This window comes from Seriola dumerili, unplaced genomic scaffold, assembly GCF_002260705.1.
Source record: "Seriola dumerili isolate Sdu_G_001 unplaced genomic scaffold, Sdu_1.0 BDQW01007938.1, whole genome shotgun sequence".
Lineage (NCBI taxonomy): Eukaryota > Metazoa > Chordata > Actinopteri > Carangiformes > Carangidae > Seriola > Seriola dumerili.
The window spans coordinates 22656-49982 of record NW_019182193.1 but is presented as its reverse complement, the minus strand read 5'-3'; the positions used below and the strand labels follow the sequence as shown (position 1 = coordinate 49982).

Genomic DNA, 27327 nt, shown 5'->3' with positions numbered 1-27327 from the left:
TAAAGTTCAAGTCATGGGACTCATTGTCCTTGTCTACCCTGCTTGTTCTTATATAACACCTTTAATTTCACATGTGCTGATAAAACAGTATTTGTGAAGTAATAATCAGCCACATATAGAGGGAGCAGTGTTGAATGTTGTCTGCATATAATTATTAGTTTATGACTGTCTCTGTCCACGACACAAACATGGAAAGGACCTCACATGGTTCATGGTGTTAGTGGACTTACAACATAAGTTGAACTTTGACCTTAAGATACCAGGCATGATAATAGAGAGCGCTATGAGGTCATGTGTGACGGCTACCTGCATACTTGCAGACCAGCACAAGAGAGCTACAACAATTACAGACAGATTTTGGTTGGATGGATCCTTTGCTACACATACAAAATGAATAAGTTACACTAACATGAGCCTTTTTGTTCCACTGGGACTGCCACTCTTACTCTAAAGGAACAACTTCGATATTGCTGACCTTGTGTGAAGCGTAAAATGTATTTCTCTACCGTGTCCACATGATGTCACTGTGCAGCTTACATGCTGTGGAATATAAATGAAGTCTGGGCAAAGATTTAATTCTAAGGCGCATGTCACTTCCTACTGTTGATTCTGCTGTTGAGGCTGTAACTGTAACAATGCAGTTACTTTGTACTGCCCTTAAGATTTCAGCAGCATCAAAGCAGCTCGGGTCCAGTAACATCCTGCAAATATAAACAATATAAAATGATTAATAAATAAATAAATAAATAAAATATTCGGCTTTAGAAAAGAGTAACTTCAATTATCTCTCTCTATTATGTCACTGAAGGAAAATGTGAATTTAGAGAGTATCATTGGAAAACTGTCATAGCTATATTTAAGTTTGTGTTGAGAAAACTGCATTCAAAAAATAACATATTTTCTATAAAAGGTCATTAAAATATAATATTTGATGTTGGCTAGTCCTGCAGAAAGTTGTATGAAAGCTTCAGAGACAATATAGGGGGAAAAAATCAAGTAGTCTTAATGCTGTGTAATCCATTTAACAGAAGAAAAGACATCATCAATATTTCACTAGGGACCATTTATCACCTGACCATGAGCACCTGCTGTAGGCTACATGTTGATAGCTCTCAGCGCACGCGCAGTAGCCGCCCTGCTCCTGGAGAGTGAAAACTTCTTTCTTCACAGGAGTGGCGTTTCACAGTTTTAAACAAAGGTTTAAAAAGTAAGAAAGATGAATTTGCCATCGTTTTAATATCGAGAGGTTGCTGTTCGACATTTGTCGATTGTTAAGGCGACTGTGAGACATTATTTTTAACCTGTACATCACCGAACATTTTGTAGGTGTCCACTTCTCCTCCTGCACAGGTGAGTGACTAGCTAGCTAACAGGTGGATGCGGACTGACTTAAGCTCAATTTTAAAGCAGAAAAAACAAAACGTTTTGGTCACCATAGGAAGAAGTCAAGTGAGAGCTCTGCAACAGTATTATATTATATTATAGAGTCATAGTTTAAATTTAATTGTGTTCTCTCAGCGTGGCCACAAGGCGTCAGGCTGAGGCAACATCCAGCCGTGCTGCTGTTGATGGAGGGTAAGTGGTGTAAATGTTGCATGCTAATGTGTGTCCCTTTTTATATGACGCATTTTGCACTTATGTCAAATTAAACAACACACAGTGCAGCGTTTTAGTGATTGTGGTTACAAATGAGAGCAATTCTTTGATTAATTTCATCTTAAAAGCTAAATGATAATGAGAATTCCCAAAACTCCTGCAAATTAATTCCAGCTTGAGACCCATTTAGACAATGTCTACCTGGGACCCCTTGTCACCAGTGGCATGTATTTGCTAGTTAAGATCAGCTCCTATTATTTTCATATTTATTTTGAGTCAAAATCTAGCAATTCAGAAGAAAAAAACGCAAACGTTAGAAGTAAGTCTGGAAAAAAAATCTTTCTTACCTATACTGGTAGTCATTTTGTGAACATTTAGACTTACCTTATGACTCCCAAATTAGGAACCACAGGTACAGACTTACATTGGTAAGAGATTCTCTTAAAGGTCCCATATTTTCTACTTTTCTGGTGTTTCATTTGAAGCTTTGATATCCAGCAGAAGATATATTTGTGCTTGAGGTACAGTTTCTGAATACGAGCTATGTGTATTTCTCCATGGACTGAGCACTTTGATAGTTTCACAGTATTTCTATCACAGTCAATAATGGCATGGAAGTCTCACTTTCTTCAATATTGGACCTTAAATGATCACAACCCATTGTGTAACAGTTTGCAGGAGTTAAGTAGGAATTTTAGCTGCCTAACTTAAATAGTATTTTCCAGAACGTTAAAGCCTTAGTAAAATACATCCAGTATGGAATTATGGGCCAGTGATAGTCACATATATAGTAGCTTGTTGGCCAAATCCAGCCCTCCAATAAAGTTATTTTGCCCCCTGATAAAAGCTGAAGTTTAGTGTTTTTTAATTAATTTATTATAGATAATAAAAATAAAAATCAGGCTGAAGTAAATCCCATTAAATATGGTCTTATAACAGCAGTGAGCCTTGTTCTGTGCCAGGCTATTTGAACAGGTAATGTTGCTGAAATCTGTACTAGAAGTCTAATAAACCTTTGAGATGAACAGCAAGGATACATATTATACTCTATTTATTTTAAAAGAAATAAGTACCACATTAATTCAATACCTCTTCCTATTTTAGTCAGTAGTGGCACTGAGCTTATTATCAAGAAACAGAAAATGTCAGCTGGGTATTTGACTATGTGCCAAACTTACATGGGTATGCATTAGGGAGAACACATGCAGTGCCCCTGCAGGTCAGTCACTACTGTGTAAGTTAGTGAATGAATCATTGGACGAATGAAAGAGGATATGCGAGTTGCTTTGTGTATAGAAAAGATGCTCTGTATCTAAAATACATTTAAATAATGGCATTTATGTAAGCGGTACCACGTTATTCGGTATTTAAATCAAATTTTTTAATCCTTGTCTAACTCATTCGAACTTTCATTGTTAGTTCCAGATTCTGTTTTTCATGCATTTCTTCTGTCCCTTAAATGCAAACTTGACTCTTCTCTCCTATGTTGTGTTTCTCCCCAAGTCTTTTTAACATTCATCTTGAGAGCAGCAGAAATAGTACTTAGGTTCACTGTGGCTGACTCCAAAGACAGCTTGTGAAACTTATTAGATTTATTGCCAGAGGCTTAATGTCACTTGTTCGCACAGAATCCAGATAAAAATAAAGTAAGTGCCTTTAGGTGTCAGTGTGGAGACTGATTGATGCCTTATTTTTAATGTGAATTTCTTTTATATACATCAAATATTTTCTTGCAGATGCACATGTAAAACTTACACTAAATGTTACATAGTCCATAGGTCATGCTGCATAGTAAACAGATCTCCAACATATTATTAGTGATCTGTGTGTGGCTATTATTTTACAGTCTTATCTAGCTCATGTAATTATTTTATCCATAATAAACATCATGTAACTAGCTTTTTTTTACAGGGGGGATTCTTTATAAGTGCTAAATAAGAGACTGACAGAACTGGGCCACTGTACATTACTTGCACACAGGCCACAAAACCTCCACATGCTGAGAGCAGAAGATGCTTACTGATGAGAAAGTGATATGGCAGTGCAATGTGGTGAGTCACTTTTGTGCACTTTGCAGAATTGACTATAATATGTCATGGCCTGGTATAGCATTTCCTTTATGTAAGCATTGTTAGGTTTGTTATTATTGACTGCTGATCCAGGGGGCAGGTAAGAGAGAGGGACTGATGCAGTAGGACCTTGCATGTAAGAGCTAATGATAAAAAGATCTGAAGCATCTTTAACCTTCACCATTTTTCTTTTATTTCCAGATCTATTCAGATTTATCCTAACTGGATGCTCCATTATTGATTCCTTCTGAAACATATTCATGGCTCAAGGCAGTTACATCGTGGGAAATGTGTCAGGTAACTATTACTATCAGTATGCTAATAATTTAAATTCTATCATTTTTAATAATTTGTGCATGATTGTACATTTCTGTATGTTTAATTCACAAAATGTATTCTACCTCTTGGTTTATAACAGTTATAGTGAATGGTTTAAAAAAAAACCTAACTGAGTGTTGGACATTTACCGTACAAGTACAGTTATACTTGTTTAATGAATTACAATTTGTATTGTGTCAAGTATTTGGTGAATGTAAAATATTTGTGCTACTTTTGTTTATTCACTGGCTGAAATACTTGGAGGATGGTCTGTGGGTGAGAAAAACTTGCCAAGAGTATGGTTGGACATTTAGAGGGAGAGTTGCACAGTAATTATAGAGTGGGTTCAGTCTATGTAGAGAGACATACCATTTGGAGAGAAGTGACTCCTGAAAACAGAGTCTACACGATTGGTAAATCCTCCTCTGTCCCTCCTCTTCTTGTGGGACAGACTCGGACAGACTCAGATTATAGTCAAAAACATTTTGAGGTGACAGACGAAAAGAAGATGTGAATAGAAATGGTTGCTGATGAACGAATAACACTGAGGTAAGGAGAGAAAAAAGAAACTGAGAGGATAGAAAGTGTATAGTATAAAGCAATATAAGGCTTAGAGACTGTATATTCCATAGCATATTGTAGTTTTTGCATATACATGAAGAATTAAGAGCACTTTAGATTTTCAATATAAATAGTGTAAATTTAATGTCTAATTTTATAGGTAGTTTTAAACTGAAACTCTTAATATATAGGAGATTTTCTTTACCTATGTTTGTTTATCACATGCAATCAGAATATTTTTGCACTGTTTGTACAATTTTTTTTACCATGCAACAGTAATTGTTATTATTCCACTTTTGGTCTACTAGGTCAAATCACTGAAGTGTATCTTCCTAATTACCTTGGGATCGACTACAGTTATCAGTCAGACGCAGACTACCTCAAGTGTGTGGACAATTTCCAAAACGGCACCACCATTAAGCGGCTAAGCCTTAAGAGGAGGCCCAGAGCGGCCATCAATAATGCAGAAAAAACACAGAGAGGTATTTCACCCAGCCAGTGGCGTTCTGAAGAATCCCTGTCATCATCTAGCACTGATGACACAAGACTACTGGGCATGTCTTCGACAACCAGAGGTCGACCACCACTTCCTCCACCACATGGTTCATCCTTGGATAACAAGCTCTCAAGGAATGAGGGCAAGGCGATGTCACAGATACTTACTGAGTCAAAGCCTCAGCCTGCTGTAAGATGTCTTGCTTTACAAAGACAAAGCCCCGTGGTGGAAAAGAACATGATGGAGACCCATAAGCACTTGGAGCAGGAGGTGACCAGCCAGCCTCCACCTCAACCCCACCCTCGTCGACGACTGGCCAGCTTTGGGGGGGTAAGCTCCCCTGGGTCAGTCTCCCCGTTCACTGGCCTGGGTGCATATAATCAGAACAACAATGGGAACAAGCCTAGTGGCACAGGGGGTGATATGCATGCCCCCCTTAGCTCGTCCCTGGGCAGTAGAGGCAGCACAGGGTGCCTGAGATCGAGCCCGCAGAGCTCTGGTAGAAGCACTCCAGTTACAGGTCTCGGCCCCATGCACCTGCAGCATGTCCGTGATCAGATGGTGGTAGCTCTGCAAAGGCTGAAGGAGCTGGAGGAGCAGGTGAAAATCATTCCTGTTCTTCAGGTAAAAATCTCAGTACTTCAGGAGGAAAAGAGGCAACTTGTCTCTCAGCTCAAGACCCAGAGTGACAACGAGGAAATGAATGATATGATCTGGGGGAGAGCTCATAGCATGGAACGGTCTGATATTGAGAACAAGGTGAATACTGAGGAGGAACTGAAGAGCATAGTGCAGAGTGACCCCACAGACGTCAGGGAATTCAGGAAACTGACTGAAGAGATGCAGGCATTGGAAAGAACCATCAAGGGCAGACATTTGCAAGCATGGCATGGAAAAAGCCATAGCCCTATCCATGACAAGGTTATCAAGTCAGTCACAGTTGGAATTGATGAAGATATCATCTCGTTTAAACCCACAAAAGAAAACAAATATGTGCACACTGATCAGGTAGAAACAAGATCCGTTGCAACAGAGGTGTCTGAAGTTAATCTTGGAATTTACACAGATCGGGAAGCAGAGCTTGATGCCCAACAACTAATAATTGGTGCCCTGAAGGAGAGAATTTCTCACTTGGAAGCAGAATTAAAAGAATCAGCCCTCCAGACAGAGATGAGCCGTCTCAAACTGGAGCTTCAGGCTGCAGGAGCTAGGAACCGAGCTGACAAAGCATCTCTTGCTAGACCATCCACTGCGAGCACAGGCATTGAAGCGAGGCCTCACACCACAAGCCAGGGAGTGGGTAATCACACAGAGGTCCAGGATGCCAGCACAGGGGAGGCAACAGAGGTGAAGACTGTTGGAGTATCTTGTCGTGGGCCTGAGCTGAAGAATGTTTGCACAGGACCAGATTTACCCATAAGCCACTGGGAGGTCAGAGAGCGAGTTGAGACCAGGGAAAAGGGCGTGGGAATCCAAGTTTTTACAAACACACTAGGAGTTGGGACGGTGATAACGTTATGTGATGCAGAAACCAACACAGAGGTACCAGTGGAGAATCTGGGATCTAAGAAAGGAAAGACGAAGTATCATTCAGTGGCTTGTGGCGACTGTTCTGTTGATGTGATCATCTCTGAACCAAAGGATCTGGTTTCTCAAGGTATGACCACAGATCCAATCAGAGGAGTTGATCTGGGAATCATGGCGTCACCCCAGACAGCTTCACAGCGTACCAACACTGTATCAAGCTCAGTGTCTCGCTTTACTAACACCAGAGATGCCTTCAACACAGACTCCAGCACTAATACTCTCCTCAGTACCCAGGACAAGCACACCAACACCACTCAAACTGTTACTAGGACTGTGTCTGTGGGGAACAGGGTCAGAGACATCAAATGCACCCCAGAGACCCGAACGATCGGTGTAGGAACTACAAATCTGAAAGGAAATGCCTTAAATCAAACACCAGGGACAATTGCCAAGGTAACCCGAGACACTGGTGTTGGGTTCACAAGCATCAATGAGAATTTCCTGGTTGGACTGAAAACTCGTAACATGGCCTCTGGACCGTCCCACCTACCTGACCCCAACAAGACAAGAAGTATCGGTGTAGGGGAGGGGAGGATACGAGATTTGTCGGTTCCAACCAGCACACCTGGCCAGAGTTTCCACCACTCTGCACAGTCCCAGTGGGACCCTGAGCTTAACCATTACATAGAGAAAATGCAGAAGCTCCTAGGGGAGCACGGGGACCTGCTTACAGAGGACTGCACTAAGCACCACAGCAGTCGAGGAAATGACAGCTCTAAGATGCCCTACAGTAACAAAGCTGCAGCACAAGGAGGAACAGAAGTCCATCGTTTAGGTTCTCAGCCACCAGGTACTGTATGGATTAAGTTAGTTATAAAGGTACCCTTTGGATTTTTTTTTTTTTTTTTTTAAAGAGCAGTTTGGAAGCCAATAACATGCAAGTTTACATTGGCTATCACTCTACGTTTTCCCTTTGTTTGCTGGTACAATGCTACAGTTCTTGGCATCATAGTTCGACTAATGCTCCTTCAGTGGAACAGCATGAAACCAAGTTACCCAATACAGCTTGCTAAACACAAGCAGGACAGTGTATCAGGACATCCCTGTGGTTGCAAACAAAATGGGGACCCAATCATCACTAACTTTCCTCCATAGTGCCACTAGTGGTCAAAAGGCACCTTTTTAATGGTATATTGTTATCATGTAATATATTGTAAGTAATATCTGTTATGTCATGTTGGTACCATTCCCAAAAAAAAAAAAAAAAATGCACTAATGTCCTCTGTCTTTGCCACAGTCAGCAGAGAGTTTCAGTCTCCATCTCAGCTTTCAGTCGACTCTTCTAAATGTGACAAAACAAACCCAGGAATGTGCCAACAGGGTGGAAATGAATCTGAGGTGAAAAGAATGATACAAATGTTGGAACAACAAGCGTCCTCAGCTCTGCAAGGTAAAACGTGTGCGTGTGTTAATGTGTTATGACCCTAAACAATAATGTTCTAACGCTCTAAACGTGAGGTGGATAAGAAGAGATACCGTCTGTGCAAAAGTAGTTTAAAAATATTCATTTTCCAGACCACTCCTGAGGCCCAGTTTAAACTTGTGTTAGGTCTAGAGGAAGTGGCTGCCTTTGGCTTGGCAAGTTTGACTTTCTGAGGGATACACTTGCAATGTTTGGAATGATATCTGGTTTTGGAAGGCATCTCATACCACATAGCAGTTTGTGGCCTTGAGTCTAAAATTGAATTGCTTCGTAGGAGGATCTGGTGTCAGAACACTTTCTGTTTTTAAAAATGAGATCTTCAGATTTGTAAGAATATATAAAGCATCATGAATATATCCGCACTAAGTCCTGCCAAGATTAATCAAGTGGGTTTGTATCTGCTATTCTGTATGTTTTGCATTTAATAAAATACACTGCAGAAGTCAAGTGTTGGGTTTGTTAAAAATTCAGAGGCGTTTGCTCCATCATTGTTTCTAGACAGATCAGCGAATTCTGTTGTGCTGCGGTCTGTGATGAAGAAACAGAACGGTGACCAAGGCTGTAGCAGCAACAGGAAGAGCATGAAGTTTATGAGGGTGACAACGGGGTAAGCATCCAACGTCTAAACTAATAATTTACTGCTAAACACTGCACTTTTCATTGTTGTTTATTGTCCTTAGACTTGACCCCATGCCATCTTACGAGCTCTCTGTCGGTGAGAGGGTTAACTCTGAGGAAGCGGAAAAGAGAGGAAACAAAAAATTTAGGGAAGCAGCTCAAGGTGGAACGCAAGCAAGAAAGAGCAAAGGTGGCTCCAACAAGGCATCGAAAGGGTCTGCAAAATCACACACACAACAGAGGTAATGTAGGAGTCTAAAGGGTTTTTAAGCCAAATAATCTCCCAGTTGAATAAGATTTCTGCATTAAAAAGCCTCACCACATTAGTCCTGATATTTTACGGTGTGAGTCTGACTTTTGAGTCGTCCTCCTAAGTCTGAATTTGCACTCTGTAATTTATTTACTGTTGTTTCTTTTAGGTGTAAGTTAAGTGCAAAGATTATCTCTGCCTGTCAAGCCTTAAAGATGCACCTGAGTGATGAGACAGCTTTATCCAGCAGGGAATTGGTATGTTTTGTTCACCATATTCACTGTGAGAGCCATTGAAGGTGTGTGTGTGTATATATATATATATATATATATGTATGTGTGTGTGTATGTGTGTCCGTGTGCAAGTTTAATGGTATGTGGGGAGATGCCTGGACAGGGTGTGTTCAAGTATGTCATTAAGAAAGAAATTACTTTGGCATTGGACACAAAAAAGCAAAGGGGTGTGTCACTCTGTAATTTTCTGCCGTGGCATTTTTCCTGAACTTAGAAATTATAATATTTCTTAGTGAAAGAGACTCTTCTCATTCGCAGTAATTGGGTAATCAGATACAGAGACACGGAGATCAATAGAAGAAGTATATTGAAAAGGAAAATCAAGATAGATCCCATAATGAAATTTGAAATACTTAAAGAAAATACACTCAATATACTACAAAGCTTTTGCAGATTAAATGAAGACAGATTCCTGAGTCTCTTCTTTTATGATGTTGTTTTGGAGATTTTTATAGTGAGTTGTTGCTTTATTATGCTCTTTGTCTGTGTTCTTTCAGTCACATCCCTGTAATTACAAGATGTACCTATCTATTTCGGAGCAAAAATTGTTCTGTACACTGTGAATTATGGAGACTTGAATGGCATTCATGAGGATGCATTAGTTTGTTTTTGTTTTTTTGTTTTTTTACACATACCTGAGTTTTTTTTTATTTTTTATTATTATTATTCTTTTGTCCCTTGCAGCATGACTGTCTACAAACAGTCCAGCAGGAGTGGTTCTCTGTGTCCAGCCACAAGTCAGCAGCTCCTGACACCGTGGACGACTACTTGTCAACGTTTCGGGTCATTTCACCATCAGTATTGCAACACGTTGCTAATATGGCTGACGGCAATGGAAACACAGCTCTGCACTACAGCGTGTCACACTCCAACTTTGGCATTGTCAAGAAATTGCTTGATGCAGGTACAGTGATACTCACAGGGCAACTAGAGGTCATTGTGTATTCTAACTTTACTTTTTCTTTTATGTAGGAGTGAGACTTTATTTTTCTCTGCTGTTTGCACTTAAAGCACGGCTAAAAAAAGGTTACAGGAGACTTATCCTGCTGGTACTCTTTAACCCTGTGCTACAATAACTTTGCGTTTGAATAGAATAACACAACAATAAATGGCAGAGAAAGAAGCACAGACACAGTTTTTTTTTTTTTTTTTTTTTTTTTTTTTTTTTTTTTTAGAAGTGACGCATCCTGAACGATTGAGCAGGACTGCACAGAGGCCAGTGAATTCTCTGGTTCAATGTGTTATCTGTCAACATTACTATGCTTCCCAATAACCACTAGGGGGCAAATCAGCAAAAAATTAGTGACTTTTCCTGTGTATCATGAGGTCCTAACTGAATCTGACGTGTAGATATCTTATTTCATTAATATCTTATTGCTGTGGCTTCACCCAAGAGCATTCATTTTAAACTACTTTCACAGACAATTGACAATCAGCAGTTCAGTAGAAATCATTATCTGACATTACTGCACAGTTTGAACTCATGATATACAATATAACAGCAAATAAAAAGATATTGCTAAAATGAAACCCTGTCTTCTTGTATGAAAAACAGAATGAATAGAACACATTTTTTTACTTTTGCATAACCAGTTTTGCATAACGGGTGACAAATTAGACTGCATTACTGTATTGATCATCAAGTACTTGTGCAACAGCAGTGCCTCTTTATGCACTATTCCAACTTGAAATGAAGATTTACTTTAGAAATCAGCCTTCAAAATCATGAAGAACTGTTCCAACCTTTTTCTCCAGCTGTGGATAGGTTTGAAAGGGAACAAAAGTTCATTGATATACTTCAGGGCCAGTCAATTCAGAGGCTTAAATCAATATAAAATGGACTGGCAAACACTGAATAGGTGTAATGATGGACATATGTACTCTGTCTTACTCTCATCTAAAAGCCTTGCTAGAGTTTTCAGAAGTGAGCTTACCTCTTTACATCTCTAAGGCTAGATGAACAGAGACTTATAATAAGCAAAAGTACACATTTTAAGGTTTTGCATCACTGAAGTCTCTCAAGAAGTGTTACTTTTTCATCTGAAACCTCCATTTATTCTGTATCTGAAAATAAGGAAAATGGACCCTGTGTGATAGTGTGTCAGGGTAGTGTGATGCTTCACATAATGCACTGAGTGAGTGTTTTAGCAGCTGAAATTTCAGCACTCTCAAAGTGCTTGCCTTTGAGAACTCTTAATTGTATTGCACAGCAAAGAAACCATAGGTATTTGAGAACACTTTGATGTCCAAGTCTGAAATGTGTTTGCATCATTGCTGCTGAGCAGTTCAAGCACGGATTTTGAGAGTACTGACATGTTTTCCATGTCTATGAGTCTACACCTCTTTTTATGACGGACCTTTTATGTAGAGCCGTTTTATTTTTCAGTAGTAAACTTGGTACAGTCAGTGTAGCTAAAAAGAGTTTGCAACCTTCAATAAGTAATTGTAGACCTTTTTTTTTTTCTTGTGCATCTTTTTTTTCCGCTGACTGACCACCACACAGAGGTGTGTAACGTGAATCAACAGAACAAAGCAGGCTACACACCCATCATGCTGGCTGCACTTGCAGCTGTGGAAACTCCAGAGGACATGAGAGTTGTGGTGCAGCTCTTCACAAAAGGAGATGTCAATGCAAAGGCCAGCCAGGTGAGTCAGTCTGTTCTCAGGTAATGCTAGTGGATGTAATGTCCTGTTGACAGTTTGTTTCACTATGGTGTCTCAAAGGTTTTGATTGTTTCATATATACTCTACTATATATATACTATATTTTTTTCTTTTGGATTAATGTCCCTCACTTGTAAATAATTTTGGGTAATAGTGTCTGACGAGTAAATGTACATGTACTAATTGTGTAGCTCAGATCTTGTGTGTGAATGTCAGGTTAGTCGAAAGGTAAAAGTGAAAAATTGGTAAAACCTGTGGGCCTATCAGGAGCCAGTTAGTCAGTTGTCATTATTGCATCATTTTTTTTTTTTTTTTTGCTTATTTTGTACATTTTCTATCATTTTAAAGTTCATGTTTAAATGATAAAATTCATATTTACTGCAGCTCTCAGACTCACTCACAACCATTCAATTCAAAGCGTGGCTATTACTGAAAATTATTTCATGCAGGACTGAATTTGGCCTCGGACATAAACCTAGAATAGAAAATATGCAGTTTTTATGGAAATACTGGATATGCTATCTAAGTACTTTTTGTATTTTTGGTAACACTATTTTCTAAATCCATAATTTCCTTATACATTACTCAAAAGTTGTTAATTTCTTACTAAGTGGAGAAAGGTTTATTTTAAATCCAATTAAATATTCATTCATTCAGTATTAATTTATCATTGGAAACTCCATAAATGTTGAATTGTATGCTGTCACATTTTTTGCATGTTCTGCTGACCTGTCCACTGACAAAAAGACCTGAGGTTATGTGGGAAATTAATTGTAATTTGAGATGTATCGTCTCAGCATCATTAACCCTGCTTCCTGTCTTTGATCCCTGCTGTCTGCCGTCCAGGCCGGTCAGACCGCTCTGATGCTGGCTGTGAGCCATGGCAGAATGGATATGGTGCAGGCTCTCCTGGCACAGGGGGCGGAGGTCAATCTCCAGGATGATGAGGGCTCCACTGCGCTGATGTGTGCAAGCGAGCATGGCCATGCTGACATTGTAAAACTACTGCTGGCGCAGCCGGACTGTGATGCCACCCTGACAGACAGTGTATGTGACTCACTGCTGCCACTCTGTGCAGCTTCTGTGAGCCTGGTGGCTTCAAGCTGTGAAGCTGAAACACTCAAACTTTCTCACATATTTTATTATTTGAATTATGAAAGCAGACAGCAATTTATTTATTTATTTATTTTAAGAAATTCCATTAAAATGTCAGGGAAACAACGGGGTTAGAAGTTCTGTATAATTAAATATGTACTGTCATAATGTGTATGATTATGTGTGTTAACAGGATGAAAGCACAGCCCTGTCCATCGCATTGGAGGCAGGACATAATGACATCGCAGTGCTCCTTTATGCTCATGCCAACTTCTCAAAAGGACAGACAGGGGTATGTGGGTCGGCATTTTCATAGCACTGAAACTAAGTGTGTATTCAGGTTGTTGTTTCTAACTTTTTTTTTTAATCATGTATGTCCTTGTGTTTGTGTCTCAACAGGCAGCTGCTCGTCACAGCGGAAAGTCTCTCTCTTCCTCCGACGCTAGAAATATTTTTGAATGATGTGACGACCCCAAGGCCTGAATGGATTCTTCATGGATCTTATTTACGAGGTGATTCAGTATCAAAGCCCCCATAACAAAAGAGGTGGGGGCTCAAACTTACCAAGTTAGTCCGATGGATTCTTTAACATCATCATTCACCAGTTGACAGAATACTAGTTATTATCCAATGGTCTGTATAATGGCACAGTGTGTATTATATTATAACTCAGCAGGTAATGTATGCATGGCAGAGTATAGCACTAGTTTGTATTCATAAAATTTAAGTTAATGTAATTATATTAATTGTCAAAAGTCCTTTAATCATTTTAATTTTCTTTTTGTAAATAATATTTATAATTGCAATATTTGATGACTGCAAGAATAAGAAGATACAAAAATAATACAGTACATTAACATCAAACTCAAGTATGTAAATTAATTTTTAAAAAATGGATAATAAATAGCTACAAATAGGAGAAAGTAAATTAAAGACTTCCAGATTTTTATTGTAATGTATTTGTATTTATAAGTTGATACTTTGCTGTATCTCTACTGCTTTACTAGACAAATCATGATGCATGATAAATATTTTAAACAAATTTTAATTTTGTCATTTTTCCAAACAAAACTAAAACAACATGCAATTACAGCTGCAGAGCTTCTTTTGCTAAAATTCATGGGATATGTTGTTGCTGATAACATGTGAAGGAATATTTCAGCACTTTGGGAAATATGCTTATTAGCTTTCTGTCTGTTAAAGATGAAGGTAGCTTGGTTGTGGTACAGACCAAACAAATGAAATATAACCTATTAATGTGAGCTTTGGAGGTGCTGGTAGGTGGATTTCTTTTTACCAGACAAGCTGTTTCCACTCTTTATGCTAAGCTAAGCTAATTGTCTGCTGGCTGTAGCTTTAGACAGACGTGAGAGTGCTGTTGATCATGTCATCTAACTCTCTGCAAAAAAAAAGGGGAATAAACAAATTTCCCAAAATGTTGAACTACTCCTTTAAGTGGCATCTATATTATGATGTATTGGTTTGCCATTGATGAAGGCTGGACAGCCGAATGTTTTCTCCTCTGTGAATAAAGTGACTAATCATCACTGACTCCAACGCCCTCTTATCATCATAGGTATTTCTTTCAATTGGATTTGAATCAATATTTAGTAGTTTATTTGTAAACTTAAATTCCCAAATGAATGTGTATTACAATTACAGTATGTGTTTGATAAGGTAATACACATTTTATAGTTACACATTTATTGTATCTATTTCATGAAGGGAAATTAATTAAACTTAAAAAAAACAGCGTTGTCTGTTTCTACGCTGGGTAAGGGGACTTAAAAATATATATTTTTTTGTATGTGCCTCTCTGCTGCTGGCCACAAATCAAATGAAGCAAAAACACCTCCAAAAAAGTACAGTCTTTGATAAATGTATAAACTCTTTTCTGGGGCCTTTTTTTTTCCATTCAAGAGGTTTCAATTTCAGCAGGCTTCTTGGATGAATGTATCTGACATCTCTCTTATTAAGTAACTGGAGCAGTTGAGAAAAACGCCTGCTGAACCTTCAGTGGGTCATCAACACTTCTTTCCCCCATTTTCCAGTCTGGCAGACACCAGTTTGATTCACCCCTTTACACCCAGCTCTCTCTTCTCCTCTGAGACAGAAATTACTCGCCCCTCTCACCTCGCCATTTCTTCCACCGCAGCAGGTATTGTCCTCTGTGTTTCATCCTGTTCCTCACTTGTCTGTTAATTTTTTTTTTTTTAATTGAACATTCATTAACTGTTTCATAAGGAATGTCCATATTTGTGCACCATTGCACATTTAAACTGAATTTAAGCTTTGAATAAGCTGTGAATCATCTATTAAACAACAGAATAACCTGAGTTCTGGTACAGTCCAGGCTGAGGGTTTGTGGGGCAATCATTCAATTCTGCATCAGCCCTGCAACTGAGAGACTGTCATTGTTTAATTTTACATACGGACACTGATGGTGAATGAATATCTGATAAGCTATAAATTATAAGAAATCACAGCCTATTTTTTCTGAATCAATCTCTCAGTTTTATCATCTGACAGTGAAACACATGGTTTCTGTGCGTTTGTTTTCTGCGTGTACATAATTTACATTTTTGCTTTTTAAAAGTGGTGCTTGGGTGTAGAAAGAGAGATGGAAAGCTTCCATAAAAAGACAGGATAGATGTATAAAATTATGTTGTCATCCTTCCCGGTGCACCCCCCCACCCCCCAACCCTGTCACCCCCTCCCTCCCTCCGCCTCCCCGACGTATCACTGTGTTCCATTACTGCGAGCTTGTGCATGCGTGGCTGAGAGCACTCTGAGTCATTTCCCAGCAACAGCAATAAAACACAATGATATACAAGGTCCACCATCAAAATTTGCTGTTGCCATGGTAACAGCGGTTTTGAGCAAGTGGTTCTTGAGAACATAATACTGACATGATGTCTCTGTTTCACTGCTAATACAGTCACATCACATTCAGTCTCTTATTATTTCAGTAGAGACTCCGCTACACCTTACAACTTATTAGAACGGATTGTCATGTGAGCCACATTCGAAAGGAGAACAAGAGGAGCGCTCCCATTTGTTTTTCATTTCTTAAAACGGTAATGAATGTCATATGAAGCTCGCATGCAAGGAAATGAGTAGTCATAATATCATGCAGATTATCACCCAGCACACTGAGCCAAGTTGTACCATCAACAAACAGGGTTTCAGTGTGCACAGTCCTCCCGTCTACTCTCCAGTGCGTTGCATGTTCATGACATCTACTGGCTAATGATTAATTTGCTGCCTAATGATTTATTATTTTAAGCCTGCAAGTGGTCCAGCTTTTTGTGTATGTTTTGTGTGTTTAAAAGTTCTTCGCTTCTTCTCACTGTAAGACACAATCATGTCCAAATACAGCTGATACAGACCACTTGTGTTACATAGTTGGCAACTGACATTTTTAAATGTGTCATGTCATGAAACTGAATCCTGCTGTGAATCCTTACATAATAATACAAGAATTCATCACAGCATACAGATGTTAATGAAAAAAAAATAAGTTGAGAAATGAAGACTTTGGCTGATTTACGGTTTTCTTCTGGCATCCTGAAAAGACACGGCAACTTAATGAGAGGGAAGTTTGCGAGTGTAAGTTTTGGCTCAGTGTGGAAGAGGCCTCAGAATGAACTCATTCAACTGCAGCACCATAAGATGTACTGCCATTTGGTCCAGACATTTAGAGCCTTTAGTTTCATTCAGATACCCTGAAAATGTTTACTTAAAGTGGCTATAAACAATATTTTCATAATAAACACAGATCAAAACCCCACAGAGAGTTATCACCTCTCTCTGCAGTTCCATCCAGCAGCTCTATGGAGCTTTATAGCTTCTCTCAGCGCTGGTTGTGATCCAGTCTCACCACTGTTTAGCAAAAAAGCTTCAACAACCCCTGTACACCAAGTTCCCAGCACAGCTAAGAGCAGAGCCATTAGAGAGCGATAATACTGAACTTTACATTCATCAGGTAGCCAGAAACATAACACCAAGCTAATACTAACTTTGCTCGGCGTCAGCTAGATGTGTAAACGGGCAACTGTTTGTTTACAAGTTCACCAGGGGTGATAATAAAAGGTGATAATATGTTAAGTGTTGTGTTCACAACTTGTTTCCGCCGCCCCCAAGTGGCCCAAAAATCAAACCACACCGACACAGTTGAGTTGGAAGCAGTTTGAGATTGAGATTTTTTTTTTTTTTTTTTTGGTGTTGAACTTTTTATAAGTACAAACTAAGGATTTCCCCGCCAATTTTAATAATATTTAATGGTTTAGAGAGATTTGAAACCACATTTTCAGAGGCTTTAGGTTTAAAAGATCAGTGTGTTTGATACAAGTATATTTAAAATGTTTGCTTAAAGCAGCTTAGCCTAGCTACAGTAATGCTGGAAGAGTAGGAGAAATACACTCTGTAAAAGTTAAGTATGACAAATGGCCCTGGCCCCCCAACACTTGACTTAGCTGCATGGCATGAAAAGTACCGCAGTGGATTGCCTGTTCCTGCCATGTACGTGTTTTTCTCTCTGTTTCCACTGAGTCCCAGGAGCCATGGTCCTACAGTTTTCCAAGTTTCTACATTAAACTAAAGGACGGTGCTCCAACATCATGAGTTTGACCTTTTATTTGAAGAACATGCAACTGGATCTTTTACCTCAATCCTATTTTTTTGTGTACCCTTCATTTCCTGTGGTGTGAGCTCCTAACATTGTGTGCTGTTTTCCAGCAGCATTTTGCACAACATGCTGGTGGAAAAAAAAACACTCTAATTGGTTCACAGAAACCAGATGTGTCTGAATATGAGTCCAAACTACAAAAACACTGTTTTTTTTTTGTGTTGTTGCTGCAATTGTTACAGCTCAATGTTGCAGAGGTATTTTTTTTTTCCCCTTGCTGTCTTGGCTGAGGAATTAAGTGTAACCTGAGTCAATATTTATGCATTAATCACCATGCTGGAATTCTGGGGGTTGGGGGGACGGCTGCACATGGTAACGTGCTCCTCACCATGAACCATGAATATCCGTGTTGCTGCTGCAGGCTGGACTCATGTTTGTGTCTGAGATCCCTGCATGAGTTGACATGAAATGGCACGCTCCCTCTAAAAATGCAATGCAGAAATTAAAAAAATAATAATATAAAAAAAAAAAAATGGACCCGATAACTTTAACAGCAGGGTAGGAAGAGAGAGAAGAAAAAAAAAAAAAAACGTCTGGCAACAGTCGATATTAAAAACATGCAGAGGGAGACAAGCTCGGGGCCTTCCAGAGTCAGGAAAAAGACGTCGGAGAGCTGCAGACAGGAGATGGGTATGGCATTTATATTTTCCCCCAGCCCATTGATTTGTATATGAAAACATAGCGCTTTTATTCTCCCCCCTTCTGGGCTCTGCTTCTGAGTGATCAGCTGATGAAGAGACTAGCAGCTCGCCGCTATGCTGGCTTGCTAATTCTCTCCCCCACAGCTGCAGCCGATCCTGATAGCCAGCCTGCAGATTGCAGTCAGGTAAATACCCTTCTCCATGTCTTTCTTCTCGGGCTCAGGATTCAGCCAGGCTACATCGCATGGGAAGAGAGGAAGAGATGGATAAAATGTGTGTGTGAGTGTGTGTGTTTGTGTGTGTGTGTGAGTGTGTGTGTGTGTGTGTGCGCGCAAGGGAAAGAGAGCGAGTGTCTCTGTGAGTTTATTCGTGTCTGTCTGTGTATGTGTGTGTGTGTGTGAGTGTGTGTGTGTGAGTGAGAGCAGGGGGAGAGAGGGAGTGTGTAGGTGTGTGTTGTAACAGATGAGAGGGAATCTTTGCCAGATTAGTCAGGGAAGAGGCAGGCTTGTTAGGAGATAGCACAGGCATGGAGCATCACATGCACACACACTGACACCCTTCCACTCACACATACACAGTCAATCAGGCAGCTCTCAGCTGTGTTATACATCTTTGAGGATTACCCTCTATCCCTCCAGTATTCCGCTGGAACGATTGCAGCCCCTCAGAGAGAGTAGCGGGGCTTTCAAAGCCTACATTTGAGCCGAGCGATCATGAGCAGGATTTCTATTGTTGCCTCTCTAGTGTTGTGTCCTCTAACTCAATTCTCTGCCATGTCTTGTGGTTGGGAAGTGCAGGCATGCATTTTGATTTTTACTGTTGTGCCATGAGTCCTATTTTTTTTTTTTTTTTTTTTTTTTTTTTTTTTTTTGGTCAGGCGTGAGAATTGTTATGGTTTGCTGCTGTTACACTTCCTCTGACCGGCTGTGTGCAAAATGTCATATTTCAGGATGCTTTCATCTCCTCGTCCTTGAGAAATGCATGCTCCCAAGTGCATGCTCTATCTATACGATGTGAATGCTGGTGTGTGTGTGCTGTGTGAGCCTGTATATGATTGATACATCAATATTCTGTTTGGATTGGACAGCATGCCTTCTCTATTTCCTCCCTGTTCTCCTCAGCCGGCTTGCTGCTGCTGCTGCTGCTGCTGCTGCTGCTAGAGCTGTTCTTGCTGCATGCATACTCATGTTTCTGGCCTCTAATTGCCTTTGTGGAAAAAACTGTGCTTGCTGCAGATATTCGAAAAGGAGCGATAATAACACGGGATGCAGCAGGCACCCTTGATGAAAACCACAAACCTAAAATCATGTTTCAATCTCATATTTGTGCATGAAGGCAAGTGCAAACCAGGGAAAATATAGATTAATATTTATTGCATTATTAGCATTTTTAGACTGTGCGTTGGTAGAACATGGCTTCTTCAAATTTATTCAGATCCATTGTGCAATTTAAAAAAAAAAGAAAAGAAAAGAAAAAAAAAAGTGCCTTCCCTCGATAATCATCTGACATCAAAGCCTCCAGATACAATAATCTGTCCTAAATTTGCAGAGACAGCGCAGCAGTTGGATCGCTCCAGTCCATGCAAATTCAGATGCTATTGTAATAAATAAATAAACCCTCTTTCATTTGAATACAGAGCCATACTCTATAATTCTGAATGCTTAAACTCCAGCCAGTGCTGCTAATTAGATGGAGATTGTGAGTGCTTTAATTTGAGGGTGTTAGACTCGGACTCGCTGTGTGAAGTGCTGTAGGTTTCTGTCTGTGAAAACATATACTGTGTGTAGCAGTTGCTGTCACATGAAAGTCAAGGAAAGAGTTAAAATGAATAGAAATCAGTCACAGTTCTTCTTCTTGCCTCCCATTCCTCAATTGTTTTTGTCCATGTAATGTTGAAATATGAAGTGAACAACAGAGTGAGAATTTTACAGGCTTTGTCTGTATATGTCCAGTGCATGTTTTTATCACACAGTGTTTCGGCCACCTTACTCCACCCTTATAAGTTTGTTTGAGTTTGTTAGATGTCCCCACCCATCGCTCCCTCTTCCTGCAGCCTGAGGCAGGAGAGAACGGCTCCCTGGAGGACATGGAGGAGGACATCAGTCTGAAGAAGCGTAAAGGTGATCATCATGGAGAGAAAGTGCTGCAGGCCGGGCAGGAAACTGGCGAAAAGGTCAAGAGGAAGCGAGGGCGCCCACCAGCTGAGAAACTGCCTCCAAATCCACCTGAGCTCACCAGAACGCTGAACACGCTGGTGGACATGGTCATCAACTACAAGGACGGGTGAGGATGCTCAATAATTTGGAGATTATAATAATTGTTAGTCGAAAAATGCATGAACAAGCTGATGAAAAACCTGTTTTGTTTTTACAGAAATCTTTACAAAGCAATTTTATCAGAAGCTTCGAGCTCTTTTTACTCTTATTTTACACATAATGTTCTCATTAAATGCAGACATCAGATTACTTCTTATGAACATGAATTCATTCATTATCACAAAATACTGAAGAAAAGCGCAGTTTTTCATGCTCATATTTTTAACACCTTTAATCCCAACAAAATAATATAGTTACTTCAAAATGTTCAATCTTTGTCTAATATAGTTTTAGCAGATAGTTTGTGAGGTGGAGGTGAGGTCTTTTTTAACCGCCTGTTAAAGGCAGGAGTGCTGTATCTTTATTCCACCTCGGCGCTCTGTATGAAACGTATGAACGTAGAATCGGGTCCATCGTTGTTCCGGCTTTAAACCGGCAGCGGAGGGATTCACAAAGCCGGATCGACATCTGTGTAAAATGGAGAGCCGGCATGGCGGGACAGGATGCCAACGCTCTTGTGTTACACGTCATGCCAGGACGGCAGAGCGAGGGGTCTTAACAGCAATATAGTGGGATCTCTGTTTAAAAGGCCCCTAAGAATCTGTAGCCTTGCTAGCAGCTCTGTGAGGCTATGCTTGAGTACAGTGTTGCTTTGAGCTAAATGCTAATCTCAGCATGCTGGCTTACATTGTCAATGCTAATTACTAAACACAAAGTACAGCGTGGCTAATAACAGTTTTTGTTTAGAAATCAAGTAAATAAATAAATAAATAAAAAAAGCATCCATCCATTTTAATAGCTGTACAGACGTTAGCTTTGTGGTAGCTAGCAATGGACGCACCAACCGTGTGTTATGGAGTGTGTCTGTGTGTTTGTGTTCAGTTCAGCTTTCTTGCCATTTTCATAAAGCTGCGGGAAACCTGCATACTTTTTGTTCAAGTTGAAGTTGAAACTTCATCTCTCTAACATTTGCCTCACGTTCTGTCTGAACACATAATTCCTGTTGTTCTACTGTAGACGCTCTCCATACTCTATTGGGAAATGTATATTGGCTTGTTGAGTTTGTAGACGGTGCAGATAAAGTCTCTTCAAAACAGAGGAGGCATTTCATACCGTCAAAATTAATCACATAAATCTAGTAACAGGGTTCAGAATTACAATTTTCCGGCTGTCGCATCTTTTAAGTTTTGCAGTGGCTGTTTAAGCATCATCGCACCACTTGCTGCTGGACTGAGCTGAAAGTTCAGTTTAGCTTTAAATATTTTTTCTATTCCTGCCTAATAATAATTTGAAGTTGTTTGTTTCAATTCTGCCTGGCTAAACATTAATGTAGCACTAAACCTGGGATGATGACAACTTGTTATCTGTTATCTAGAGATAAGAAGATATTTAACCACTGATTTGAAAAAAAATTGGTAACTGCAGATAACAAAGTGATTTAATCATTATCTTCAAATAGATAATGATGCTTTAGGAAAAGGAGAATGAGCCCCACAAAATTAGAATTTGTTGTCTGAAGATAATAAAATAAGTTATTACTGCAGTGTAAAAAACACTGAGAGCAAACATGGCTGTTCTGTGTTTCTGAAAATCTCAACCATATACTGACAATATCATCAAACTGTTTCTTGATAAACTGAGAGTATGTGATCTGTTGCATTGTGCTTCCAGGTTGGGTCGACAGATCAGTAAAGGTTTTGTGCAGCTTCCCTCTAAAAAGGAGGTACCTGAGTACTACGAGCTGATCCGAAAGCCCGTGGACTTCAGAAGGATCAGGGTACGTGAAACTCCAGCAGATACATAATACATCAAAAAACACAAAAGAGTCTTTCCTGAATATTCAAAGACTTTTTTTTTTAGTAAATAGTAATTGAGATGAAGCTAAAATAGTGCTCAGGTACAGTGTGGTGCCAAATAGATTATACACGTGTGTCATCAGTTTGGAAATACTTTAAAAGGAACCATCGCTACCACTCAGACTTAGATGTGTTGGACATATTTCTTTGAATGATCCAAATTCTTAGCATCTTGTGATATTTACAGCTTAAATATAAACATAAAAACTACATTTTAATATGAAGAACAATACTGCACAGCAACTAGTGAAAGATTTGCAGCAGGTGCCAGAAGTGAAGTGAGTCGAGTCACATGACGTGAGTCCCAAATTCAAAAGATTAGACTTATATAAAGACTTGTTATTATTTTTTGTGTTTTGAGGCACCTGACACTTGATGGAGGTGACAACAATGGAAGTGTTTTTTAATTAATATTGTATGTTAGTTATTTTATTCTAAGAGGCTGTACTTAGGCACAATGGTGCTTTGAGCTGAGCGACAATGACAGTGTAAACATACTGAAATTTAGCATCTTTAATGTTTTCCATCAGCATCTTATTTTAGTGTGTTAGCATGAAATTTGCTAATTAGCTCTACATTTAGTAAAGCCGAAGCAGATGGAATGTCATTAATTTTGCAGATACTTGGAAAGTATTAGACAAATTAAAACTTTAACCTGATGACAGCTCCAGATAACAAAGTGGATTATAAGTGATTACATCCCGTCCTGAGGAGAACGTGAATGTGAACATGAATGTACCGTATTTACCAGTTTCATGTCAATGCATTCAATAGTTCAAGACATTATATGCAATAACACAAATGTCAACCTCACAGAGGAGGTACAGGAAAAAGTCGAGGGATCGCGAAAGTCCTTAGGATTCATCCTCTGGAAACCATCATTTCGAGTTTGTACCAAATTTCATGGCAATCCGTCTGATTTGTTGAGAAATTTCAGTCTGGAAAACCCTCCCATCCCTAGAGCATGTCATGCCAACAGCTAGAAAGAACACTGCGTCTTCATTCATTTACAGAGTGGGTAAAAATAAAGTATGACACACACAAACCAAAAAACAAAAAGCTATAAGCAACGCGCTAACCAGCCAACGCATCTGAATGACACCACCAACGAGCCCAACTCCAAAAATAATAAAATCTGACATGAATGCGAAGCCACCAAGTAGACAAGTAGAAAAGACCTGCTCAGTAGCTTTATTTAGTAGCTACTGTGAAAGTAAAATTAGCATGAAACATTTCTTTATCATTTATTTATTTATGTTTCTTTGCTTCGAGGGGAAGAGCAGCTGAGGGATGTTAAAGTGAAACCAGATGTTCTTTGTTATCATGAAGCAGAGGCCCCTTGTAATCCTGTGAATCTTATGCATGTGGTCAGTTCATGTTGGCCCGTGGACAGCGTGTGGACCGCTCGTGGCTTTTTATAATCGGTTAATATCAGGATGTTTTTGGACAGAGAGCCAATCATATTCCTCAGCTTTGTATCCAAGAAAACTATAAAGAGGGGAAGTTTTGTTTCCACTTTGAGACTTTGGTGATGAAGTTTGCTTGTCTCCTATATTGTACAATATGTTTTTAGCAATCCTCAACCCATCAGTGTTTTGTGTGTTTTTATTATGTTATTATGTTCAGAGTATTTCACATGCAACTTTCCACAAGACTATCTACTGTAGTATATATATATATATATATATATATATATATCTACTAGGTACTAGTATTCACCTCGAAATAAGTGGCATAACATAATAAACATCCTGCTCAGTCAGGCAAAACTAAGCCACAAACACAGGTAAGGCTTCATGGAACATGTTTTGTTAGCTACAGAAAACTTCAGATGTAAGGTTTTGGTTCAGTAAAACATCAAAGGTTTGGTTATCTCTCCAAAAGACTAAAAAATTGATGAAAACATCTACTCACTCTCATCTTACTCAAAACCTTTGAAATGTGTGTCCACGCAACACTGAGGTGGTTGTAGTTGAAATTGTGCTTGCTAGAGTTACCTGTTGTCCTTCAGGAGAGAACAAATGACCTGAAATTAGTCACACATGGTACGGTGATTAGTGAGGATTAGAGGGGCTGCCAGGTGGATTTCTTCTTCTTTTGTGTTTTTACCTTCAGATAGAGCGAGCTTAAATGTTTACCCCGCTTCCAGTTTTCATGCTAAGCTAAGCTAATTAGCTGCTAGCTCTAGCTTTATATTTTATGTACAAGAAAGAGACAAAAGAAGAGGGAAAAAAAAGTATTTACTAACGTGTCCTTGAAGACGGGACACCTGCCCGGGTTTTTGTTTTACCTTATGAGAATACTAATATGAAATGGTTTATTGATGGCTTTGTTGCAATGGTCGCATTAAGGTTTGATACTGACCCTCTGCTTCACAGGAACGTGTGCGTAATCACAAGTACAGAAGTGTGGGGGATTTAGAGAAGGACATTTTCCTCCTGTGTCACAACGCTCAGACTTACAACCTGGAGGGATCTCAGGTGAAACCCGAGGAATTTGTTCTCTTGAAAGCAACAGAATTATTTTTCACAGTCTCCATTCTATCATGGTGCTGCTAAATGGGTTTGGATCTTGATGTGGCTCTGATTATCTGTGTGTGTGTGTGTGTGTGTGTGTGTGTGTGTGTGTGTGTGTGTGTGTGTGTGTGTGTGTGTGTGTGTGTGTGTGTGTGTGTTCGCTTGCATGTGTTTCTGTTTACCACTGCAGATCTACGAGGATTCAATTGTGATTAAGTCTGTTTTCGAGAGCGCGAGACAGAGAATCGTCACAGACGAGGAACAGAAAGAGACGGTTCGCGCCGGTCACAGTGATAATGGCGGCAGAGCTGAAGACCAGTTTGTTCCATCAGCAGGTGAGAGATGAAACAAACAGTGAAAGATAAATGCACATGAGGACAAATTATTGTTTGCTGGTTGTTCTTACATTTAACAACCCGACTTTAGGAATTTAAAAATTAAAAAGAAAGTTCTACGTTAATGGTAACCATGTTTTCTCTCTTTTTGTTTTTGAACCAGTGAAACCATTACCAGTCCAGCTAAAGAAGGGGACTAAGGAGGAGAGAAGCAGAAATACCATGGCCAAGAGGCTCCACAGTGATTTAGACAGTGATGACGATCTAGAGGATAACACCACAAAAGATGAGGGTTGAACTGAAAGGCCCTCCATTTTTTTGTACTCGTTCATGTCTATTCACTGCCACATCCCTTTTCATTGGTTTCTTCATTTTCTGAGCAGAAGAAAGGTCTTTGAAAATAAAACTGGAAGAGCCACTCAAAGAGAGGCACTTATGGAATAATGCTTTTTCATTTAGATGACTCACGCCACTCAAACACGTCTTGCTGCACATAGTGCTGTTCTTTTGATTTAGCTGGTCTCTTACAATAATTCTACTTTCCGTTTTATCTGCCTTAGTCCCTGTGATTGCTTCTGCAGATATTATGTAAAACAACCAGTTTCACTGACTGTTTTTAATCAATATATTTGATTGTATGAAATGCCTTCATATGTCTTGGAGCATGATTTGTATATCTCTCCTGAAGCTGTGCTCCTCCAGATGACGATGTAGATGTGTTCATGGCTAGAGAACCGAAGCACACAGGAAGGTCTTTTTAAAGAAAACCAGAACAAATTAACACTGTAATTGTGTTTGAAATCTCTGAATGGGATTTTAGAGATTATACATCTTTGATAAAAAAAATAAATAAATAAAATAAGTGAGACTTGATATACACTTAATACGTGTACTGATAGTATGGCTTTTGTCTGCTTCTGATACTTGATGGAATAAGTTTGGGTCTAATCAAGGGTACTCAAGCTGAACATTTGTATCCCTTGTGCCACAGTATATTAACATATTGTACAGTCTGTGTGAAAAGTAAGTAAAAACTTAATTGCTTTTCATTTACTCTCCCAGTTGTTGGGGAGGATGGATCATTGTTAAGACAATCCCAGGAAACATGTATCACTTAAACACTTCGCGAAATAAATTTTATCAAAAAGTCCCTCTGGTTGATGATTACTATTAAGACTTGTCACACTTTTATAAAGTGGCCAGGTGCCAGTATTATCATGTTTGGCAGATTTAATCTCTATATTAACTGTGAGTGTCAGCATTATTGCCTTTGAGCATAAATACTGCATATGGCATGTATTTTTGACAATGGGCCAATAGGTGGTGCAAGAGAGCTGTTTCGCCCTCTATGACTGGTTGCTACAGGTGTTTTACACATGCTAAAGTAATAGTGTCACTTTTTTATTTATGTGTGGAACCAGATGTTTGCACCAATTCTTTTCTTTGAACTCTTATGTATTTAATGCAGCAGTTGATAAGGATATTACACATTCTGTACACCATCTGGGTACCTTGAAAGGCGCTATAAAAAAAAAGTTGTTATTATTATTATTATTATTATAAAAGATCACACGAAAAACATGTAACAGGTACACTTAAGAATGCTGTAAAGTACTAACTTAACAATAGAAAAGATTTTTGCTGTGTGTGAGCAATAAGTATTAAATTTATCAAGGGACTTATACCTACTTAACAGCAACTCTCAAGTGATCATTTTATTTGTGTGAAATCTTTAAATCTATTTCAAGAATTCAAAACAACCTAATATATGTATAATGTATAAATATATATAAACGGATGAAATAGTAGGAAATTGGCTGAAATGGACACAAAATTCTGCTGCAAGACGTTCTGCTCTGGGTGGACGAAGTACGTCACAGCAATCATATATAGTGGGGAGAATTTGGTAGCAAACTGAGAATATACGGGTCTAAGAAAGATATGAGTTCTAGCTGTTAGAACCATTGCCATGTGTACTCATGCACCCAATCTGTAATTGATGTTTAA

At 39.2% G+C, this 27327-nt stretch overlaps 2 protein-coding genes and 1 long non-coding RNA gene across 3 annotated transcripts; all 3 read left to right on the top strand.

Annotated features, from left to right (window-relative positions):
• Positions 1–1536: 1536 nt before the first annotated feature.
• On the top strand, positions 1537–3935 carry LOC111240001. Its single transcript, XR_002665898.1, has 3 exons — positions 1537–1575; positions 3508–3647; positions 3867–3935. It is a non-coding gene; the product is annotated as an uncharacterized LOC111240001 (long non-coding RNA).
• Positions 3936–4503: 568 nt separating this feature from the next.
• LOC111239998 (KN motif and ankyrin repeat domain-containing protein 1-like) lies at positions 4504–13894 on the top strand. The gene is made up of 11 exons (XM_022769957.1): positions 4504–4532; positions 4902–7417; positions 7865–8017; positions 8549–8657; positions 8731–8910; positions 9088–9175; positions 9896–10115; positions 11715–11857; positions 12722–12922; positions 13164–13262; positions 13370–13894. The coding sequence occupies exons 1-11, from the start codon at positions 4504–4506 to the stop codon at positions 13430–13432; spliced, it is 3801 nt and encodes a 1266-aa protein (XP_022625678.1). The 3' UTR covers positions 13433–13894.
• A 4336-nt stretch (positions 13895–18230) lies between these two features.
• On the top strand, positions 18231–26442 carry LOC111240002 (probable global transcription activator SNF2L2). Its single transcript, XM_022769961.1, has 6 exons — positions 18231–18483; positions 20352–20581; positions 22285–22390; positions 24848–24949; positions 25176–25320; positions 25484–26442. The coding sequence occupies exons 1-6, from the start codon at positions 18388–18390 to the stop codon at positions 25615–25617; spliced, it is 813 nt and encodes a 270-aa protein (XP_022625682.1). The 5' UTR covers positions 18231–18387; the 3' UTR covers positions 25618–26442.
• Positions 26443–27327: the final 885 nt, after the last annotated feature.